Below are 24,082 nucleotides of genomic sequence, written 5' to 3'. Positions count from 1 at the left end.
GGACTTAATTGTAATGATGATTGCAAAGGTCATTAGAGGACATAGGAGAAAAGTGTTTGAAACTTTTCATCTCTCCTGTATTAGAGATTAGAAAACTCTAATGATCATAAAACAATATTCTAATTAATCAATTATTTTTTATTCATTTTAATCCACTAAATTTTATTAAATTTTAATTAAATAAATTAGTTAATTAATATTAAAAATTAATTTTAATATTTTAATTTTATTAATATTAAAATTGAATTATCCTCTAAATTTTTGAGACGATTTAGGGAGCCTCCCGACATCCCCTCCCTTAAGGGGAGGTTGAAACAACATTTTCCATTATTTCCTCATGCCAAGATCAGAGATCAACGGCGCAGGGTCTTCAAATTTTAAAATTCAACTCGTCGGGATCAAATATTCAACTCTGCAAGCTTCGAAAATTGAAATAATCCGCCCGGATTAAAAATTACAGCACATATATTTCAATTTAAAATTCATCTCACCCAAATCAAAGATCAATTGTGTGAGGTCTTCAAATCGACGAATACTTGCTGATTGGCAATAATTTTATATTTAATTACTTAAAGATTGAACTAAATAAATGACAATTAATATTACTGCCAAAATTTCGCCAACATATTGTTTTGTCTTTGAATAAAATAAAAGAATGGCTTTGAAGTAATTTAAATTTGATATTTAGACGAAATAAGCAGGCTTTGTGCAGATTGCTAAATTGAAGATAATGGGTTAATCGTGTCATTCGTTAGTGAAATCAGATACAGACATAGATTCATAAATCTTTGTATGGATAAGTCTTTATGTGTGAATTGGAATAGAGGCGGGCATTTGCTTGGGTCTTTCGAATCAGATTATTTGTGGGATTATAAGCCGAAGAAGAGGCCGAGTCAGGTGCTTACGGGAGACAAAGTCGAAAGAGGCTGACGCGTCGGAGTCGGACATGAGCGGAGGCTTGGGGCGTCGAACGAGACAGGCGTGTCGCGTAAAGAGCAGCGTCGAGGGCGGACTGAGCGTGTAGAGGTGCCAGAAGTGGAGGATTGGCCGACGTGGGGTGTCGGGCATAAGAGATGGTCCGATCGAGGGATCTCTCATACACGAGGGTGAATTGCACGAGACAGACGTTCACGGTTATGTTGTATTGATCGATTCCACTTAGGAAGCAAATTGTTGTCGTCATGAGTTTGCGAAGAAAGTATCAGGAATCGAAGTAGAATTCGAAAGCGCAAGTTTTTTTCCCCGTCTTTTATTGATAGCCTTGTCGAATGGGAGTTATTAACATGAAGGGCTGCTTCATTTGAGCGCGCAATTGTGTATAGTGGGTCTGAATTGGAAAGATGTGTCTATTCGATCATTTTATTTCTTTTATGTCTCTTTTTTTAGTTAACAAGCTTGTTGTGTGATAGAGAAGTCCCTCTCAAACTTAAGAGAAATTTCTATAAGATAGTAGTGAGACTTGCAATGCTTTATTGTGCAAAATGTTGGCCATTAAAAGAGAAGCATGATATTAACTTAAGTGTTACAGAGATGAGGTTGCTCAGGAGGATGAGTGACTTTACTCTTAAAGACAGGATACGAAATGAGCATATATGTTAAAAGGTTGGTGTAGCTCCAGTGGAAGATAAGATTTTAGAGAGAGTCTCCTTAGATGGTTTGGTCACATAAAATGGTGACCTTCCGATGACCCGGTTAGGAAGTAGATATATTATATTTGACTTATGTTAAGACAGATAGAGGTAGACCTAAAAACTCTTGGTTAGAAAATATTAGAAATGACCTTTCTATTTTAGATTTGGATGAGAATTTGACTCTTAACATGACACAATGGAGAAAAAGGATTTATGTAGCCGACCCCACATAGTGGGAATTAAGGCTTGTTATTGTTGTTGTTGTATTCGTTTTCTTCTTGTATTTGAATGCTAGTTGGATATGAATCTTTCTAGGATACTGCAAGCCGTGACTGCCAACTTCTGAAAGAAGCTACCTCCTTATATCTGCATAAGAATAATAGCTAAGCATAATTATCATTTTTGCAATTTAAAATTACTTTTTTTAGAATGCACTGTCATTAGTCCCAATATGCAACGCTTCAGAGGTATTCATTATATCCGCTTCATAAAATTACAACGGGACATAAAGCTCCCACAAATAATAGAAACACAAAAAAGAAATTTAACATCAATAATGGTGCATTTATAAACAATTATTTTTTGAAAAACATACCTGACCTCCTAAGTCCCAAAATACAAGTTTGGCATTTGAAGCTTCAACACGACCAATATTAAGCCCAACTGTGGGGACAATCCGATCAGGTGGAAGCCCTTCCGAATTTAAGTATATAGACTTCAGTTTTTCTAGCAAAGACTGAATGTTTAGCAAAATAATTATCAGTACATCATGTTGTTTAATAAGTTTAAACTAAGCAAATTGGCCATGAAGCATGGACGTATTTATTACTGAAGCAAGACTTTAAGGAGTAGAAATAAAATATTACGTTAGAGGAAATGTTACACCATCCAATTCACAACCCAAAACAAATCTTGATAAGTTGGCATGCTTATTTGGCCAAAATAAATTAGGTGCAATACAGTTAAACGAGGACATTAAGCTTCCTATATCTCTCTTTCACTCCCTCTATCTAGCTATCTATCATAGTGCCAACGCATCAAAACTTTTTTTTTTTTTTTTAAGTTATGAGGTGCGCCTAAGTTGATTTATTTATGTGATTGATGCAAGAGTTACTTCATACCAACGAAGGGTTGTTAGAGATCATTTAAATATCACGAAAGATCAAACTACAAAATCTAGACCCCAATGGTTTCGAATTCAAACGTTTAATCAAGCTATCATGAGCCTTGTATATAACACAAAAAACATGTAGATAGGAGGAAGAAAAATAGGATACTCAATTGATTTCTTCCGGTGTCATTAATCTAACAATTATCATTGCATTTCCTTCACTTTAGATCACAAAATCAAAACCATGAGTGTTGAATGATCTTGTGACTCATAAGTCAATAAATCTTGATAAGAATCATTAAGCACACTGATTAAAGATTCTAATCATTGGATCGACCCTCTTGTGGCCCTTAGAAAGTGTTCCATGTGACTCCTATTCCTCTTCTAATCATTTGCCCCCTTGGTGACTTTTTGCTTTTTTGCAAGTAGCGTTGACTTATTTCCAATGTAAGATTTTTGGAGAAATATATATACACTTGTACACATTATACATAATCAAGTAGTAAAATTCCAAATGGTTTTTTTTTTTCGACTTTTCTACATTATATCAGAGCAAGCTTAGAATTCATTCTTCTAATATTTGTTCTCTTATGATTTTATTGAGATTCTTCTTTCTCTTCATTATATTTGATTTCTTTGATCTCCCTTCCAAGAAGTTAACCATCATGATGACTGAAAGTCAGATATCAAGGAATCTTGTTAAGAACAAGCACATAAATCCATTTTTCTCTTCTTGGATCTCAAATCGTAGGTTTTTATAGGGAAAAAAAGAGTTGATGGCAGGCTTTGAGAATAGATCACTTAGGGTTGATGGTAGGTCGTTGTCAATCTCCACCACCAGCCACAGCATGAATGAGCATTATGGTAATTTCGGAGGCTAGAAGTTTGAAATAAGGGAAGAATGCCACAATCAAGGTGGTAAAATAAACCAATGTAGTGGGGTAGATCTATTGAGGCATGTTTACAACTAGGATGTAATGCATTCACAACCATTGAGAGAAGAGCAGGATCCACACCAGTTGTGACTAGATCTTCAAGGGTGACTGGACATCTATTATATGGGTAGGATAGAATAAGGAAGAGAATAAAGGAAAAATAAATTAATAAGAAAATTAAGTACGAGACTAATGTAGATTTTAAAAAAAAGGGAGTCAAGAAAATTTTTGTTTTTCACTAGGAGAAAAATTATAGCTTGAATCCTTACCCTCAATAAAAACTGGTATAACTCAGGAGAATGAAGATTTATGTAGAATATAGCAACCACTACGATGAATTAGGGCTATTTTTAGTTGCATATTGAGTCATTTTTTATTTTTTTTGAAAAATCAAAAATAAGATGGGGTAGTTAATGCCTTAATGGTTATAAATAGGAAAATAATGATCTTTAGGATTAAATGGGTTTGAATATTTTTTGTGGTTGGAAGTAATCAAAATCTTTCATACAAACTTGCACTCAGTTTCCGAGCAGTCAATTATGATATGGAACTTTTAATGCCACATGGCATTGATAAAATATAGAAAATTTATACATGTATTTGCAAAAATATAGAAATATAATACACGTGTTTGCAGGAATCCATCACTTAGCAAATGTGGGTGCCCGTTAAGAATTGAATTAAGAATTTTGCCACTTTTCGTGTTTTTTTGGATTGCGAATTGGCATAATTTGTGTATAGCATCATAAGCTACTAAAAAATATCAAGAGTGAGGGATTTGGCATTCCTAAGCATACTCTAGGAGAACAAAATGATCTAAAGCCAAGGGTTTCATGAATATTACGACAAGATGGTGGTTTATGCTAACAAATTCAATGATTTTATCACCTCAAGCTTCATGATCCTGATTAAAATGATAATGGATCTCTATATATTTTATTCTCAGTGTTGAATAGCATTTTTCATGAAATTTATCAAACTAGTATTATCAAACATAACTAGAATTTGATTTATCTTAAGTACATAATCCTCGAGTCGTTGCCTAATCCAATAATTATGTGACACAACTACTAGCAATGACATTCTTCACCTCTACAGTGGATAAAGCAATGAAAGTTTGTATCCTATTGGATGATGTTCTAAGCAAGAGTCCCAAGGACTCAAGTATTTAAACTATTCTTTCAATCAACCCTATATCCATAATTGTCAATGGCGATTGAGCACCACAACACAAAATTTCCCGTGGAGCCATGACGCGGTGCACGCCATTTTACACATGACGCACAATGTAATATATATATATATATTGATGTTTAAATAATTAATAATTATTTGTAATATTAATGTATAAACCTTCAAAATTTTAATTATTATTTATAATTTTAAACTTATAACATGTTAACAAAATAACGCTCATCATTTGATGCACCATTGCACATGCATGGCGTAAATAGCGCACTCTATTTTGAAACATCGCGCCACGCCAAGCAAATAGCGTCGTATGTTCGTCACACCGCGCCATGGTGCGCAACATTTATGTCTAATTCCAACATAGTTGGCATCAAAATACATACAAGCTCAATTGATAACTAATTCTTACGATATCATAACCCAAGATTTGATGAACCTATAAGATTTCTAAGGAATTTTTTTAGATGATAGTGCTCAAGATCTACTTGAAATCTAAAGTACAGTCCTGCAAACACAATGCTTAGTGTACTTGCTATCAAATACAATAAATATCCAATCATTCCACTGTAAACCTTAGAATTAACTCACTTCCCACGTATAACCTTATCTAACTTAATTGTTAGGCTCATGAGTTATCAATAAACTTGAATCTTTTCATATTAAACATTATATTCAAATCATTAATATATTTGGTTTGAGATGTAAAAATTTCATCACCCTTATGCTTGATTTATAATCCAAAAAATATGTAAGTTCTCCCATCAAACTCATCTCAAACTCCATACTCAACTATTGAAAACTCATGATAGTGAATTCTGTATAGTTCTAAAAAAGATGTCATCCACATAAATTTGAGTCACCATCTTATCATCTCCAGTCTTCTTTATAAATAATGTGGTGCCTACTTTACCTTTGATAAAACTCAAACTAATCAAGCATGTGCTTAGCATCCATACCAAGCTCAATAAGCTTGCTAGTCCATATAGTGCAATTTTCAATTTAAACATATGATCTGCGTACAAATGATCTACAAATCTTGGTGGTAATATACATGAACATCTTTCTTTATAATTCCATCTAAAAAAACAATTTTCACATTGATTTAATATAATTTGAATCCCTTAAAACAATAAAATGCTAACAATAGCCAAATAACTTCTAATCTAGCTACAAGAGTATATGACTCTGCAAAGTCAAACCCTTCAATCTTACCATACCTATATTAATCTAGTCTAATTTCTTACAAATGTGCCTAAATTATCTTACTTATTTTTGTATACCTATTTTGTTCCAATCATTTGTTGATCACGGGTCTATGCCCTAGTTCTCAAAATCATTTCTATTACAACAACAAGCTTTTATCCCACTATGTGGGGTCGGCTACATGAATCCTTTTTTCCACTGTCTTGTTAAGGGTAAGACAAATTCTCATCTAAATTTAATAAAGAGGGGACAATTCTAATATTTTCTAACAAATTATTTTTAGGTCTACCTCAACCTTTCTTCATATAAGTCAGATCTAATGCATCTACTTTTCTAACAGGATCATCGGAAGGCCATCATTTTATGTGACCAAACCATCTAAGGCGGCTCTCTCTAATCTTATCTTCCATTGGAGCTGCTCCAACCTTTTCATGTATATGCACATTTTGTATGTTGTCTTTAAGAGTAAAGCCACTCATCCACCTGAGCATCCTCATCTCTGCAACACTTAACTAAATATTATGCTTCTCTTTTAATGGCCAACATTCTGCATCATAAAGCATTGGAGGTCTCACTACCATCTTATAGAATTTTTCCTTAAGTTTGAGAGGGACTTTTATATCACATAACAAGCCCGATGCATTCCTACACTTCAACCATCCAACTTGAATTCTACTAATAATATCCCCATCTATTTCACCATCACTCTGAACAATAGACCCAAGATATCTAAAATGTGTGCTCTTATTAATGACTTGATCGTCCAAAGTCACGATCCCCCCCACTATATCTATTATTATTATTAAAATTATACTCCGTATATTCAGTTTTAGATATACTCAAACGAAAGCCTTTAGACTCTAAAGTCGACCTCCATAATTTAAGTTTACCTTAAACTCCCTCTCTAGTCTTATCAAAAGGAAGAATATCATCAGCAAAAACCAAACACCATGGTACAACCTCTTGCAAAAGTCTAGTGAGAACATTCATGACTAAAGCAAAAAGATATGGGCTTAAGGTTGATCCTTGATGTAATCCAACTGAAATAGGAAAATACTTGGTCAAACCACCGTGTGTTTGAACATAAGTAACAGCCCCTGCATACATATCCTTAATGACTTGAACATAAGCACTATTATTCTCTTTCTTATGTAGAACTCTCCATAACACTTCTCTTAGAACTTTATCATACGCTTTCTCTAAATCAATAAAAATAATATGTATATCCTCCTTATTCTCTCTATACTTATGCATCAAACTTCTCAATAAATGTATAGCTTCCATAGTAGATTTATCTGGCATTAATCCAATTTGATTTCGAGAAATATTAGTGTCACGCTACAACCTATGCTCCATACCTCTCTCCCATAGTTTTAAAGTATAACACATTAACTTAATTCCTCTATAATTCACACAATCTTGTGTATCACCTTTATTCTTAAAATTAGGAATCAAGACTCATTCATCACTCATCTAACATCTTTTTAGTCTTTAAAATAATAATAAAAAGTTTAGTAAGCCAAGAAATTCCTTCATCTCCTAAGCATTTCCACGCCTCTATTAGAATATCATCAGGTCCAACAGCTTTTCCATACTTCATTTTCTTTAAAGCCTCTTTAACTTTGATTTTACTAATACGCCAATAAAAGGAAATTTTTTTTATTTTCATTTAAGATGCTAAGGTCACTAAAATCAATTGCATTCTCATAATCTTCATTAAAAAGTTTAGCAAAATATTTTATTTACCTTTAATAAAAATACTTTTTGATCTTCATCCTTAATACACTTCACTTGACCTAAATCATTACTACTATCTCTTTATTTTGCTAACTTATATATATATATATCTTTTGTTCTCCTTAGTATCTAATATATTATATAAATCATTAAAAGATAAAATTTTTTGTATTGCAAATTGTTTTATTAAACTCTTTATGAACCTTTTTATATCTTTTTCAATTATTAGAGCCATTACAACTAAACCAATTTTTATAACAAATCTTATTTTTTATCTTTTCTTTCACACTTTGATCCCAAAACTAATTATTTACTATTAATAGCATTTTCTTTTAATACTTCAAGCACATCTTTTGCAATATTCATAATATCACTAGCTACTTTTTCCCATATAACATTAGTTTCCTCATGCATAGACAAAATCTTAAGATCTAGAATATTACTCTTAAAAATATTTTTGTTAATATTATTTAAATGCCCCCATCTAATCCAAGAACAACGATTTAATTTATTTTTAATATTTTGTCTCTTCATCTTTAAGTCCTAATAAACGATGTTTGACATATAAATTTTCACTCGGAATAACTTTACAATTATTGCAATCTAAGCGATCATTTTTCTTATAAGAATATAATCAATTTGAGTTTTAATATATCCATTCTTATAAGTGATGAGATGTTTATTTCTTTTCTTAAATAAGGTATTAGCAATTACAAAATCATAAGCTAAAGAAAAATCTAATATGGTCTTACCACCTTCATTAGTCGCTCCAAAATCATAGCCATCATGAATGATTTTAAAATCATTTATTTCTCAAGCGATCATTATTCTTATAAGAATATAATCAATTTGAGTTTTAATATATCCATTCTTATAAGTGATGAGATGTTTATTTCTTTTCTTAAATAAGGTATTAGCAATTACAAAATCATAAGCTAAAGAAAAATCTAATATGATCTTACCACATTCATTAGTCACTCCAAAATTATAGCCATCATGAATGATTTTAAAATCATTTATTTCTCTACCAACATGTTCATTTAAATCTCCTACAATAAAAACTCTTTCTTCTATAATAAAAACTCTTTCTTTGAGAGGTATTATTTGTATTATTTCTTCTAGGTCAATCCAAAATTTTAATTTTGAACACATATCTAAACCTACTTGAGGAGTATAAGCGCTTATAATATTAATAATCTTAGCATCAACAACAATCTTGAAAGTTATAATTATATCTCTAATCCTATTAATTTTTATAAATTATCCTTAAAATTCTTATTTGTAATCAAACCTACAACATTTCTAGTACGACTCCTACCAAAATATTATAGTTTAAATCCTACACTATTAATCTCCTTAGCCTTCTTTCCAACCCATTTAATTTCCTGAATGCAAAAAATATTTATCTTCCTATGGATCATAATATCTATTAATTTCATTAATTTTCCTGTAAGAGAACATATATTCCAAGCTTATATCCTAATTTTAGTTTCATAGACTAGCTTCTCTGCCCACATTCGTCCATGATGTGGGAACTCTTGCTTATTTAACGTTGCACCTAGGCGCCGGTGAAGTGGCTCTTTCTTACTTGTCGTTGTATTCAGGACATACAATGCATTGCTTCTAGCGAACAACCTAGCATTAAAACAATGTATTAAAAGATGTATACCATGATTATTCGACAAATTTTACACTGGTTGTCGACTACCTAATGCAACCCTCCACTTTTCTAATTTAGGATTTGGGACCTGACAATTGTAGTGTTCAAATATCATTTCTAATGAATTCATTTAATTCTTCTTACATAAATATCATCCAAAATACTATATAAGACTTTTTATGGCTAGAATATCCCAAAAGTACTCCATCTAATCATATCTCAAACTCAATCGAACTTTCTTTTTCATTTTTTCAAGTATTCAAGATAAAATATCTACACCTAAAAATATGAAAATGTGATACAATTTACTTTCTCTTTCAATATCTCATAAGATGTCTTCTTGAAAATTGATCTAATGTTTATCTTATGAATCGCACAACAAGCTATCAACTCAAAAATATTTAGATATTATTCACTTAACATGGTTCTTTCCCTATACAATAAAATTATATTCTTCCTATCAATTGCATCATTCTCCTGTGATGTCCAAGGTGCAGAAACACTACATCTAATTTTAGCATCGCATTAAAAATAGAACTTTTTCAAAGCAATCTATCACATAAAAATGACTTAGTTGATAAACATCATTGTCTTTTCAAGAATATTGTAATTTATTTTAAAGCCAATATAATGTAATTCAAATTTTACATAGTCTTTAAAGCACGATATTTCTTATTTAAATTGACAAAAATATTATTGATCTCAAAAAAAGTATAATGTAAATCGTCATAATACATGTCATTTACCTCATCATAAGAGACATTAATAACAAGGAGACATATTTAATTCTTCTTGAACAGATGATTCTATAGTGTCTTTCACCATCCAAGTCTGCCCAAATAAACGTTAATGCCTACTTTCCCTTCTTTGTTGGAATGTTTCTTTTCTTTCACTTTTCTTTTAAAGATATTTTGATTTCAAGTAGCCAGACTTGTTGCACTTAAAACACATTGGGGTCTCCCTCTTTTCACCTGCAAGTTCATGCTTTAATTTATTTTTAAAATTTTGACCAAATTTCTTACCCTTGTCTTTGTAGAAATTATTTCCGAATATCCTTTCAAGTTGTAGAATTTATAATATCATTTCATAAACATCACTTTCGGAAAGTGATGAGCCATTGTTGCTCAGAGTGTGATATTTGAGTGCTACAGTCTTTGACTTCTTCCTCATATTATCCTCATCAACATCCTTCAAGTTCGCATTATGCTCACGGCTAAAGAACCAAGCGAGTGGCCAACAGTATTGAAATTTAAACCCTGGCTTCATAAAGAGTCATTATCTTCAGATCACATTCTTTTAGTTAAAAACATATGATCTTATTTACCTATTCCTGTTCCATCTGTACCTCGTCAAATGCATTGAGACCATTGACAATTTTTGTAGGCTGTTCAAACATATATGTAACAGTTTCTCCACACTTCATTTTAAAAAGTTTGTATTCTCGCATTAAGATGATAATTCTTTTTCAAAGACCCGTGTGCTCTGTTTCATTACGGAGAAAATCAATACTTTGATGAGGCCCGCAACCGCTTTGCATATGCCTATTAAACCTATTTAGTTTGTTTTTCAATTTCTTACAAAAGGTTAAAGCCTTAATTTTCACATTCTCTATTCAGTGAATTATTAATAAGGTCGTAGGCAATATTTTTTAAATAAATTAATATAAATTTAATAATATAACTATGGAGAAAAATTAATTAACTAATTTGGGTTACCTGGAAAAATTTAGACAACACTAGCTTATTTGTCATTTTGGCCTTCAATATTTTGTGTTGAGTGGCTCTTACACATGATGACGTATTACATATTTCTATTGTAAAAGATTTGTCTTTATGTGTATGATTTTTCCTAATGGTGAATATTTTCTGCATACACTTAATTTAAAATCATCCATCCTAATTCCTTTGTGTAATTCGTGATCACTAAAATCTGGAGTGTGCATTGAGCTGGTCAACACTACCAAGTATATAGGTACAATTTAGAAGTTACATGCATATAAGAAGAATATATGCAAATGTCCAAAGAATATGTTTAAATTTTAACCCTTGAAGCTAACGCAAAAGTTGCAATAGTTCTGTACAAAAGTGGCGAAGTTTACTTATTCATTTGACAATCAAAAAGCAGACTAAGAAAACCCAGAATAAACTTGGTGTGATAGATTGGTTGGTTTCTCGATCTACCACATTTACATCAAAATGGATTATCGAATAGAATAAGAAAACTCAAAGCACATCAAATACATGCCCTGTCTCTCAACAACATAGAAAGCCAGAAAGAAAGAAGAATATAATTCGCTGAACTAATACACAAGGAACAAATTTTCAAGCCAAAGACAAAGATGATTCCAGTCATAAAAAATAAATGAGAGCAGTAGACTATGAGCCATTAGGAACTCATAATCAGTCAGCATATTATAGGTGCATAAACTATGAAACTTAACCAAGTACATGTCGAAAGCTGGATTAAATCAAGACATGAAAAAATACATATAAGATGGTCATTCAATACGGAGAATAGTTTTGGGACGGTCAAATTCGAAGCAGCACATTCAGATAGACTAAGCAGTTCGCTGATTTTAAGAGTATAGGGAGAGCCCTGTGGGAACAAACATAAAAAATAAGAACCAGTCATGCACACCAACCAATTGAAATATACGGACACCAACTCCTAAATATTAATAAAAGCCGAGCAGAGCAGCTTGAATTAAAATAAATAAATAATGGATGAAGTATAACAAATAAACAATTGCCCGTATTGATAATGCTACTAAAAAAAAGACATCCCAATAGCCAAGACTATTTAGAATGTATTCATTTTAGCCACCAACTTTATTATTCTTATTTTCCCTTACCTTATCAAAACTCGACTATTTTCACCTTTCAACATGACTTTTATGGTCCATCAGCTTAGACACCGAATTGGAGAATAATAAAATTTTTGGTAAAAATAACACATCTTTTGACATTGCACAAATGTATATGGCCAAAAACATGACAAAAAAGTAAGAGAGTTGGGATTACTGTTTTTCCAGCCTTATGAACACCGAGTATAAGAACATGAAATTCTATCTTGCTGAACATGTACTTCCATAGTCCATAAAACAAGGAGAACATCACTATAACTCCTGGTTTCTCGTGTCCACTGTGTATTTAATAAAGGTTCATCCGCTGCTTCAACAGTTTCAGCTATGCCTTCCTGGACACACAAAGCAATAGATGAATTTCAATATCAGTTATGCATCAGAGGCCATGAACTAAGAAAGAATGAATCAAAAGCCATGCATAAAAGTTTGTTCAAGTGTTGAATGTGTTGGATTAAAATTTGTTTGTGAATGATATCTGACCCTACAGACAAGCAATCTCAAGCAATAAGAACTTGAAAGTCTAGAGTGAGTATGAAGAGGAGAGAGTTCAAGAAATATAAAAAAAGAAAGGCTAAGGGAATCTCAGAAAAAAGCTCCACCAGCTCAATAAGGCTTCCAAAGATCCAAAACATGCATCTTCACCCATTATTTATAAGTATACAAGGGCTAATGGAAAGGTTACACCAAAAAAAAAAGTGCAGTAACAAATGTGACTGAGCACAAACTACCAATGACACGTGTCGTGATCTTATGGATGCTTTGTGCAATTCATGTCCATTGGCATAGCTTTTGATTTCGGGGCGAGCTCCCTTTGCCGAGTGCTCATGGGCGAATTGAGAAAGGTGAGTACTCGAGGTGAATCATGTTGGATAAGTTTGTGGAAACAAGCCCGCTGGTCACGTTGGCGACCTCCTAGGTGCAATTCTTGGGCCATTAGAATGTGAAAGACGAGTCCTCTTAGATTATGGTGATTCTAAGCTCACAGTTTTCCAAATATGATAAAGCATATTTGTGCCTTCCTAAAGAGCAAGCCTTATGAGAGGATCAAAGAGTGCCATTGACGGCTTGTTGGCTCGTGTGTTGGAAAGTGAATTAGGGGAGGATAATTTCTATCGAGGCTAATTCCCCCAAAGCCTAGAGAGATCTATGCGAACACTTGAAATTGTTTATAAATGGTGACCTTGGCCGAGTGGAATCAAATTCTTCTCGTAACTAGTACTTCAGAAAGAGAGCAACCATTCTTAGACGATTCTTCATTGCTAGGGTCAACCAGGTATGGGTTCTCCTACTAGAACCTCTTAAGCACCTATGAGAAGATTAAGAAAACATGTATGAGCACACATATAGTTCTCCGATTCACTTGATCTTTTGAGGGGCACGTTGCAAAAAGGACAAGTAAATTAATTTAAAGCATTTATTATTTAAAATAAAAACATAATTATTGCCATGTTTTACTGTAACCTCGAGCATTGTGCAAATTCCTCATAATGATAGTCCTCATCATGATAATCATCTAAAACCACTCACTCACTTCTTCTATAAGTAGGAGTCCACGGGGCAATACTCCTACACCAATGAGCTTTTAGTTAAGAATACGCTTGTTGCAAGAAAATGAAAATGGACCACATCGAGTTAGCAATATATAGTGCTAAGCTGGTGGGTAGGGCAGCCATTCATCTGTCCAAGTAAGTAGGGTCAACCAATGCCTTGACGCTTTAACAAGTAAGGTGAAGTGATCGAGGCAGGTCCCTTGACTATGCAAGGGTCCACTGAGCAATAGTCCCTCCCCCAAGGAAGAGAGCTAAGTTAGAGCAGGGTGCCACACAGGTGATTACAATGCCACTGGTAAAGGTGGTGGACCCATTGTCACCTAGAATTGGAGTAGAAGCAAGGGTAAGCCTGAGGAGAATAGTGTGTTCCTCAAGCTCTGAGGATGTTCCTCTAATGGTAAGGATGATAAGGCAACTTCCCACTAGGTAACCAATGGAGTTAGCAGCAAATAAACATGTGTCTTCCATTAAGTTGCAGAGACTTTGGTGGGGGTTGAATTGAACTTTCCGTTCAGGGAAGGTATGAAGAATTATTTGCAATCTCTATAGGGGATTCTATCTAGCCGTCAATTGCATCCCTCAACTAGAGAACCCAGGTGTGCATCTCCTTGAGCAAGATGTTTGGTCACCTACCACGCGAGTTTGAGGCGTTGTCGTTCACATAGTGGGCGTGTTTATTTATAAGCATGGACGATGATACTCCATTATAGGCTGCTAGCAGTCCCTTTGAGTTTTTTGGATAAGGATTTATTTGTTTTCAATCCTTCATTATTGACCACAGAAGCACCTCCTACGTTGGCAATGTTCATGCAGCGCCATCACCAATGAGTGACATGTTTGCTATGAAGAACAAGCCTACAAGGGAGGTTGTCGAGAGCTAGAGGAGTTTCCTAGGGCTTAGGAGACACCAACTATCAACCAGGCTGAGGTGCCTATAGAACCTTCCTTCTCACTCTTGTCGGGTTCCCAACACAATGGTCAATCGCACAAGAGACTCTGGCAAAGCGCCTCAGTGTAATGGAGAAGGAATTGAATGTGTGAGGAGTCTTTGGCAAGGTAGGAGGCAGCTCTTAGAAAGATTGTGGCGGGCAAGGTGGGCACAGCTGCAGAAGGACGCCACAACCCTTCAAGCAAAGGAGATTGCTCATTGTCTTCTTTGGGTAAGACCTTTTATTGAAGGAGGGAGATTCCTTATGAAGTATCTCATTAAGTCAGGGATGCTACCATTTGAGGCAGCATCTAACATTGTATGTAGTGTTTTCAATGGTGATGTACCTTTTATTTTATCTACATGTAAAAGACCTGCTAAAATTTTTCTTAGTAATAAATTTTTTATATTATGGCATATACCTTTATGTCGAGTCTACGTGGTACCATTTTACTTTATCTCTGTTGTGCAGTGATTGTCTTGAACATGCTATGGATGTTACCTTGTAGGCGAAAGAATAACATTGATTTTTTGTGTTCGATGTTGCGGCAAGCTACTTATTTTCCTTTGAATAGTGAGTGTTTAATGAGTTTTCGGCGATTCTAATCGATGGGTGGAGGCAAGTCATGAGATGAGCTTTGGAGCAAGCATCCAACATATAGTGCTAAGGAAACTTCAAAAAATGACCCGCCATATCCTAAGGTCATCATAAAAAAAAGTGCAAAATCCAGGCATTATTTCCATATGTGACTAGCACCTCAATATCTACGTCATATCTATTCCTTAAAAATACCCTTTTGCCAGTCCCTCAAGCACGAGATTTCTATTATCAATTTTTTTTTTCTTCTCTTTGTCATATGAGTGAGTGTAAGTTGCTACTATGGCTGCCTAACACAAATGCACTCAAGCATTTGTCAATGCCAACTACTTTCAATCTTTAAGGGTGATTATTACATATGACAACATGATGTATATAAGGTGTCGTTACGCCAACTCAACCTTGCGAGCTCACATTCCTATTGAGGGAAAGCGCCTCGACATGTTTTACAAGGAGGAGATATGCTTTTATGACCATTTCAAATTGGGGTTGTCTTCCACACTATAGGAAGTTCGCCAACATCCTCATTTTTTATGATCTTGTCACTACATAAATCCTCCCCAACTTGCTGGCGAGCACAATCACGTTCACATCCTTTCTACAAGTCCACAAGAAATCGTAGGCAATCACCCTCTTCTGCCATGTCTTCGCAATGAAAACATTCAAAGAATGGTGTATTCAATTCTCCTTGATGCTGATGAAGGCAAGATAAGAAAAATGTACCAAAACATAAGAGCTAAAAGAATTTTCATCCTCACACCAAGCACTATTGTTCATTTAATTTTATGAATAAAATTAGTACCTTTTCATTTATTGACTAGTGCATAAACTAAATATATATTTAGTGTTCTTATCTCCATCCAAAAGGTGTTTAGAAGTTGATTTTTATTTCTAGAAATTTTCTTCCATATCTTGCAAGTGCGCGAAGTTACTTTTGGCTTCCTCGAGAACATTAAGGTTAAGCATTGATTGGTCAAGGATATAGCAGTTTTTAAACTCACAGACTCTCTTCTCAAATTCCTTAATTTTATAAAAAAGATTACCAAAATGATTTTTATTCTATTATTTAATAACTTGCTTGAGTCTTTTAATCTATGCCAAAGAGTATTTATCCTATAATACTTAGGAGGGTGAAGAGGATCCAACCAATTATCAAGAATGAAAGAATACCATTACCACATATTTTGAAAATAAAATGGAGAAATACCATTACCTTGATTACCTTTAATACGCACAAGGACAGAAGCATGCTCAAAAGAAGTCATGCTCATATGTTAAATGGAAGTAGAAAGATGCAGGTTAATCTAGTTGCCATTAAAAAAGAACCTGCCAAGCCTTTGCCATATTTGTTTACTATTCCAAGTAAATGATGAACCAATTAATCCAATGTCCACCAAACTACATTCTAGAATGGCATTTGTAAAAATCCAAGGTCCACCCATCTCTCCTTTCATTGAGAGCAATAATAGGGTTAAAGTCGTCAGCTCGCCACCAACATGCAAAGGTCCATCAACTATTCTAGAGAAAGTTAAATGATTATCTCAAAGGATACACCTTTTACTTCTAGTATAAGAAGCATAAACAAGAGTGCAATTAATGGGAACCAGAGATATGAATATGAAATACTTTCAAAATTACCTACATTAAAGCTGTAAAAATTATCATTCCAAAAAGACCAAAATTTATCTGACACATTACCACAAGAGTTATGAAAGCCAACTTGCATACTCATAAAAGAGAGTTTATAATTCAAAATCATAAGTCCAACTAAAACTAAAAACTGAATGTTATGCAACCTACAAGATTTCTGGAGATATTTCAAGTCAATGCCTTACCAACAACTCTAATATTCCAAGTAAGAGCTGTAATCATTGAAATAAGCTTGAAAGTGAGTAAGCCTTCGTGATCAAAAAAGGTGATGGAGATTTTTTTTTTTTTTTTTTTTTTTACAGCTTTGAATTCTTTTTTTTTTTTTTTTTTTTTTGACAGCTTTGAATTCTACTTCCATATCTATCCCATCTTCTAATTAAAGACTTATGGAATTCAATATTCATATCAATTTCATTAGGAGGGTAAGCCTTCTAGATATCTCACATTCTTCTAATTCCATGTTGAGCTCATGGCCACTCAGCTGTTTACTGGATAACTAAACTTAGAAGCATCAGCATCTTCAATACGATCAATTTGGCAATTACCTTGTAAAGCATTAGTAACAGCTATAATGGGATCCTATTTGCTCATTAAATAAAAAGATGGTGAAGCGAAGAATTCAATCCTGCTGTCTTTTGAGGAGATATGGGAGGCAGAATAAGTGCTATTCAATTTTTTTTTTTTATTATTCTTAATTTAATGAGTTCTAGATTCCTGTAGAAGCTTTTTATAAATCTCATCTTCTCGAATATAAATGCAATGAAAGTTAAGAGAGTTGTCTCCAGTAGCTAATATTTGGTCTCTAAGACATTTATCCTGCTGAGAAGCATGTTCAAAAACATCTATCTCATTAAGTACAACATGACTATCTTCTTCATAATCTGAATGATCAGAAGGTAGAATATTAGCTTACTGATTCATAAGAGCACTATTAGAAACATTTGATTTCAAAGGAATAAAGCTAGAAGGAGTAGAAAAAAGAGAAGATTTGACCACTTAAGCATTAGGATCACTGAATATTTAAGGAAGATTAGGTTACCTAGCTGTTAAACGACTGCGAAGCCTTCAGCTCTGAGCAAGAAGCTCAATCAACAGTATTCTGAATCCCATGAAAATGATCCGAAGCAGGGAGCGGCAGCTCCATTGAGAGCGGACCAACGATACCAAGTGTTGAAGGTCAGAGGCCCTCAAAAGTTGAGAAGAACCTGAGCAAAAGGCGTGTAGAGGCACCAAAGGAAGCTCGGAAGACCCTAGGGTTAGATCACCCCAAAATTGCTTGAGCCAGCAGAAGAAACGAAGAGAGACGAGGAAGGAACGACTTCCGTCAAATTTTTAGGTTTAGATCACGGCAGAATAAATCCACCTTTTCTCTCTTTTTGGCATAAATCCCGGATTTACTAAATCCTGCAGTTCGGCATATATATGAGATTTGGCCGAAGAAGTGCGCGAAAGGGAGAAAGTTACCTTCACAGCGAGCGAGCTCCCGCCGTTGCTTTCGATCAAAATGTTGTAACTTCCGATCCAACAGAGGGAGAGTCGTCAAAGAGCGAAGTCGAACAGCAAGAATCCTGCAAAGCAACGAAGCCGAACAACGAGGAAAAAAAAGGAGAGGAGCAAGAGAAATTAATCTGTGCGAAATAAGTCAACATCCACTTGAATTCAGGTTGGCACTAATATTTGAAAAATTATTATGTCCTCCCACCTGACGTAGAGATGTGTCCTTTCAGAGCTAAAAGCATACTAAAAAATAAGAAATACCAAGCAAATACCGAGCAATACCAAACAATAACGAGGAATATCATCATGCGAAGACCAATACCGAGTTATACCGAGCTATACCGAGCAATACAAAAAAATACCTAGTTTTTCCTAGAGAAAACTCGGTATGTGCTCGATATTGCTCGGTATAACTCGGTATTGGTCTTCACATGATGATATTCCTCGTTGTTACCAAATAATACCTAGCAATACCGAGCAAAAACCGAGTTTTTTGGCGGTAGGAGAACGCATCTCTACGTCAGGTGGGAGGACGCAATAATTTTTCAAGCCACAAAAGTTTTGTAATATATAAAGTTTTTATCTTAAAAAATTTTTCGTACAAGCTGAAAAAGAAAATATCGATGAAAATGAATACAGATTTTGAGAAGGACGTTTTTTTTTACGAGCAAATAATATTTCCGTAGAATGCGGAGGCTGAAAATTGATATGCAGCCGTCCAAGAAAAGAATTGTAGATGGAAGGGAAAGGTAGGCTTAGGAGATGTAATAGAATCTGTAATAAAAAACAGTCAAATATTAAAGCAATTTGCTCAATTTTATTTAAGAAAATTATATTTATTTTTTGAAGAAGAATTTTTACAGTGCATGAGTGAAATGAGCAAAGAGTTTGTGTCATGTGATTCTTGAAAGTTTTTAATTTATTGCATAGAGAATAAGATCAATTTAATCCTTGAATTGTTGATTTTGATGCACAAGATGGAAGCATTCAATGTACTTGCATGAAGTTTGAAACAATAGGTTTGTTGTGTTCTCACAACATGAGAGCTTTGAGGCAGATGAATATTATGTAAATCCTAAAAAAATACCTACTGTTGCGATGGTCAACAAGAGTTCGAGAAGATTATATTCAGGCTACATGTTCATAAGATATTCTCATAATAATTATGAAGCTAATAGTGAATTCATATTCAAAAATCATATAAGCAGGTTTGTATTTCATGGATTTCCAGGATTTAGTTAATCCTACTTTTGCCAAACAATCCCTTAAAGTTGATGTAAATATATGTCATAGCTATTTTTTATTAGAATATAAGCATACTCTGTATTTAATATTATCTTTACAGCTGTTACGTCTAGAGTAATCCTAACTCTATATCGCTCTGACTCTATATAAGAGCAGGCGTCTGTCTTCACAAACGATTCAAGTAATATCAAATAAAGTTTTATGTTTATAGCTTATTCTCCTCTATGTTATTTTCTTCATGGTATCAGCGAAGGCTTACGATCCTAAGCCATGACAGACTCTGCTTCGTCCGGTCTTCAAGAAAGAAGCTCCGGCCACTCGTCCGATGATCCTACCATTCCGGCAACACTCAAGTTCGTTGTCTCTAATCTTCGCAATCTTGTTACATCATCTCTCACTCCAAACAATTTTATTATCTGGAAATCACAAATTCTAAAAACACTACGTGCAAATGGTTTTTTACCATTTCTTAATCCCAAAACCTCACCACCATCCCAGTTTCTGCAAAATCAAAATGGCTCTTCATCCTCAAATCCTCTCTATTCTCAATGGCTGTTAACAGATCAAAATCTGTCTGCCTCAATTTGCTCCATAATTTCAGATTACATTCTCCCGTACATCATTTCTTTAGATTCAACTGCTCAAATTTGGGCAGCTCTCGAAACCAGATTTCAGGCGACGAATCGTTCTAAGGTCATACAACTCAAGAACGCATTGCATAACGTATCGCTCAAGAACAACTCAATGACGGTCTATCTTTCTGAAATCAAGGCAATTGTGGATCAAATATCCGCGGCGGGATCGTCGATCGATTCAGAAGATATTATTCACTATATTCTAAATGGGCTTCCTCAAATATATCAATCTTTTAAGTCCTCTGTAAGAACCTCCACTGCCCCGCTCTCACTTGATCAGATCTACCCGCTTCTGCTTAGTGAGGAAATCAACCTCGCGTCGGATGCAGCAAGATTTTTTGCGGCTCCAGATCCCAACATGGCCCTGTTTAATAACAGAGGCAGAGGAAGACGCTCAAGAGGCCGAAATTCCTATAATCAGCCCTCTGCCAACAGGAACAACTCAAATGAAAAATTCGGCGCACCACCTGCACCAACCCCCAACTCGAATGCCTCTGTTCTTTGTCAAATATGTTACAAGAAGGGTCATTCGGCTCAAACGTGTTGGCATCGTCTCAACACTCAGTATGTTCCATCAAACAGGAATGCTAACACTGCGCTGATGGCCAACTCGGACACACAAGAATCTACTTGGTTCTTGGACTCGGGAGCCTCCTCGCATCTTACCAACTCTATGGACAATATGTCGCTAGCTCATCCGTATCATGGATCAGATAACATAACAGTTGGCGACGGCAACTCGGTGAACATTGCTCATAAAGGGTCGGGCATTCTTCCGACCCCTACTCGTAAGCTGCGCTTGTCGCAAATTCTTCACACTCCGTCTCTCAAGTTTAATTTACTATCAATTTCTCAACTAACCCGCGACAATAATATATCCATTATTTTTTATCCGTCCGGTTTTATGTTGAAGGATCTAGTGACGCAGCAAATTTTACTACGAGGACCATGTAATGGAGGACTGTACAACATTCTGATATCATCTCCTCCAAAATTTCATCACGCACTCAAGGCGTCAGAATCGGCTGCTCATACCTGGCATCACCATTTAGGACACCCTTATAAAAGAATTTTTGATTTCATTTCTCAAAGTAATCCGCATTTAAATATGAACAAATATACAGATCTGTGTACTTCTTGCATAGCCTCTAAGTGTCATAAACTTGTGTTTGATCGTCTTCCACACCGTCAAACACAACCCCTTGCCCCTATACATTCAGATGTTTGGGGACCGGCTCCGACTATCTCGTGCCAAGGATTCAAATTTTATGTTATATTTGTAGATGATTTTTCTAGATATACCTGGATTTTTCCGTTAATGCATAAATCAGATGTGTTTTCTACTTTTATTAATTTCCAAACTCAGATCGAGAAATTTACTTCACAACATATCAAAATATTGCGTACTGACGGCGGATCGGAATATGTGAACACGGCATTCAAAAACTACCTGATCCAACAAGGCATCACTCATCAAGTTTCTTGTCCATACACCCCGGAACAAAACGGGCTTGCGGAACGGAAGCACCGTCACATCATCGAAACAACGCGCACGCTACTTCTCACAGCTTCTCTACCCCACGTCTACTGGCCTGACGCGGTAAACTCAGCTGTATATCTCATTAACAGGTTACCATCGCACAGTACGAACAACAAATCTCCTCTAGAACTAATGTTTCACAAACAACCTGTTTACAATGATCTTAAAATTTTTGGATGCGAATGCTATCCGCTGCTTCCATCTCATAATCGCACTAAATTGCAACCAAAATCTCAACAATGCGTGTTTCTTGCATATTCAGATGCGTATAAAGGTTAACGGTGTCTCAATATGTCATCAAACAAGATCACGATATCTCGTCACGTTATCTTTAATGAAACAAATTTTTCGTTTTCAAAGCTGGGTGCTAAAACACATGGTAATTCTTATGATATATGTCCTCTGTTACTAACCCCTGCATCCATTAGCTTGTCTTCCAATACAACAGGATCTCTCCACCCTCAGCATATTCCAGACAAAGAGCAACCTCAAACCGGCAATGTGTTTCCCTCTACTTCTTAGACAACGCATCCTGATAAACCAACGAGCAATCAAAGCTCTGTTCCACCTCCTATACCAGTCCATCCCATGACTACAAGAAGCAAGACAGATTCTCTCAAGCAAACAAATCGCTTAAATCTGATTCATCTTCACAAATCCATGGAAACCTAGCTAGATCCGACCACCTTCACGGAGGCGTCCAAAAGCTTGCACTGGCGTCAAGCTATGGCCTCTGAAATTTTGGCTTTGCAAAAACAGGGCACATGGTCGCTGGTAGAAGCTCCAACGAATGCTCAAATTCTTGGGAGCAAATGGACCTATCGCACGAAATTTCACACGAATGGTTCGATTGCAAAACATAAGGCAAGATTGGTATCACAAGGTAACAATCATGAGTTCGGTACGGACTACACAGAAACCTTCAGTCCGGTGGTAAAACTTCCTACTATACGCATAATGTTAGCTCTTGCACTATACCACAACTGGACCGTTCAACAGCTCGACGTCGCAAACGCGTTCTTGCATGGTCCTATATCCGAAACCATATATATTAGGCAACCAAAAGGCTTTGAAGACAAATCAAGGCCCAATCACGTCTGTCGTCTCCACAAAATCATATATGGACTTAAGCAAGCTCCACGTCAGTGGTACAATAAGTTCACATCCTTTCTCCTTACTCTCGGGTTCGCACATAGTCAAGCTGACCCATCTTTATTCATCTACAATAAAGATCAAGTAAATATTTTCTTACTCATTTACGTTGACGACATTTTGATTACTGGTAACAATAAGCATCAAATCTCATTAATTCTGGAAAAACTCAATTACGAATTTGATATGAAAAACCTTGGAGAAGCCAATGAATATATGGGCATTAAAATCTCAAAATCTAATAATTCGTTCTTTCTCTCACAGGCCAAATACGCATATAAGATATTACAGCAAGCGGACCTCACTCATTGTAACCCTCTCTCCAACCAGACATGCACGAAAGTTCCGTCTGAGTTTGACTCAGACAAATTCATGTCGGATCCAGGATTATATCGCAGCATCACGGGAGCCTTACAATACCTAACATTAACACGTCCAGATATTGCATTTAGCGTTAATCTTCTGTCTCAAAATATGCATGAACCATCTCCAAAACATTTCTACATGCTCAAACGTCTTCTGCGTTATATCAAAGGTTCGTTACATTTTGGTTTACCTATTACAAAATCTAATCTTATTTTGAAATCCTTTTCAGATGCCGATTGGGCTGGTGATCCGGTCACGAGAAAATCTACTACATGTTTTTGTTCTTTTTTGGGAGACTCTCTCATATCATGGACGATAAAGAAACAAAGAACAATATCCAAATCATCAACAGAATCAGAGTATCGAGCACTTGCTGCACTCACTTCGGACATTATCTGGCTGCGGAGGCTTCTAACGGATTTCGGCATTTCTCAAAATTACTCAACAAACCTCTATTGCGACAATATGTCGGCAATAGCACTTGCCAACAATCCGGTTTTTCATTCCAGAACGAAACACATAGAAATTGATCTGAAATTTCTAAGAGATCACATTCAACAAAACAACATAAGCTTGCATCCCATTAGTAC

The 24,082-nt window shown here is 35.2% G+C and overlaps 1 protein-coding gene across 3 annotated transcripts in view; it reads right to left on the bottom strand.

Moving 5' to 3' along the window:
• The window catches only part of LOC110100160 (ADP-ribosylation factor-related protein 1), a 34,220-nt gene extending 15,635 nt beyond the window's left edge, over window positions 1-18,585 (bottom strand). For all 3 annotated transcript variants that reach the window (XM_028698936.1, XM_020827587.2, XM_028698937.1), the window contains exons 1-4: window positions 18,522-18,585; window positions 18,097-18,461; window positions 12,489-12,663; window positions 2,227-2,367 (exon numbers count right to left, since the gene is read on the bottom strand). In XM_028698936.1, the coding sequence (XP_028554769.1) occupies window positions 2,227-2,367; window positions 12,489-12,581 (234 nt within the window). In that variant the 5' untranslated portion in view covers window positions 12,582-12,663; window positions 18,097-18,461; window positions 18,522-18,585. The remainder of the gene's footprint in view (window positions 1-2,226; window positions 2,368-12,488; window positions 12,664-18,096; window positions 18,462-18,521) is intronic.
• Window positions 18,586-24,082: the final 5,497 nt, after the last annotated feature.

The sequence above is a fragment of the Dendrobium catenatum genome, unplaced genomic scaffold, assembly GCF_001605985.2.
Source record: "Dendrobium catenatum unplaced genomic scaffold, ASM160598v2 fragScaff_scaffold_1183, whole genome shotgun sequence".
Lineage (NCBI taxonomy): Eukaryota > Viridiplantae > Streptophyta > Magnoliopsida > Asparagales > Orchidaceae > Dendrobium > Dendrobium catenatum.
Note: the sequence above shows the minus strand (reverse complement) of the source record. Positions and strands in the feature narration are given on the sequence as shown.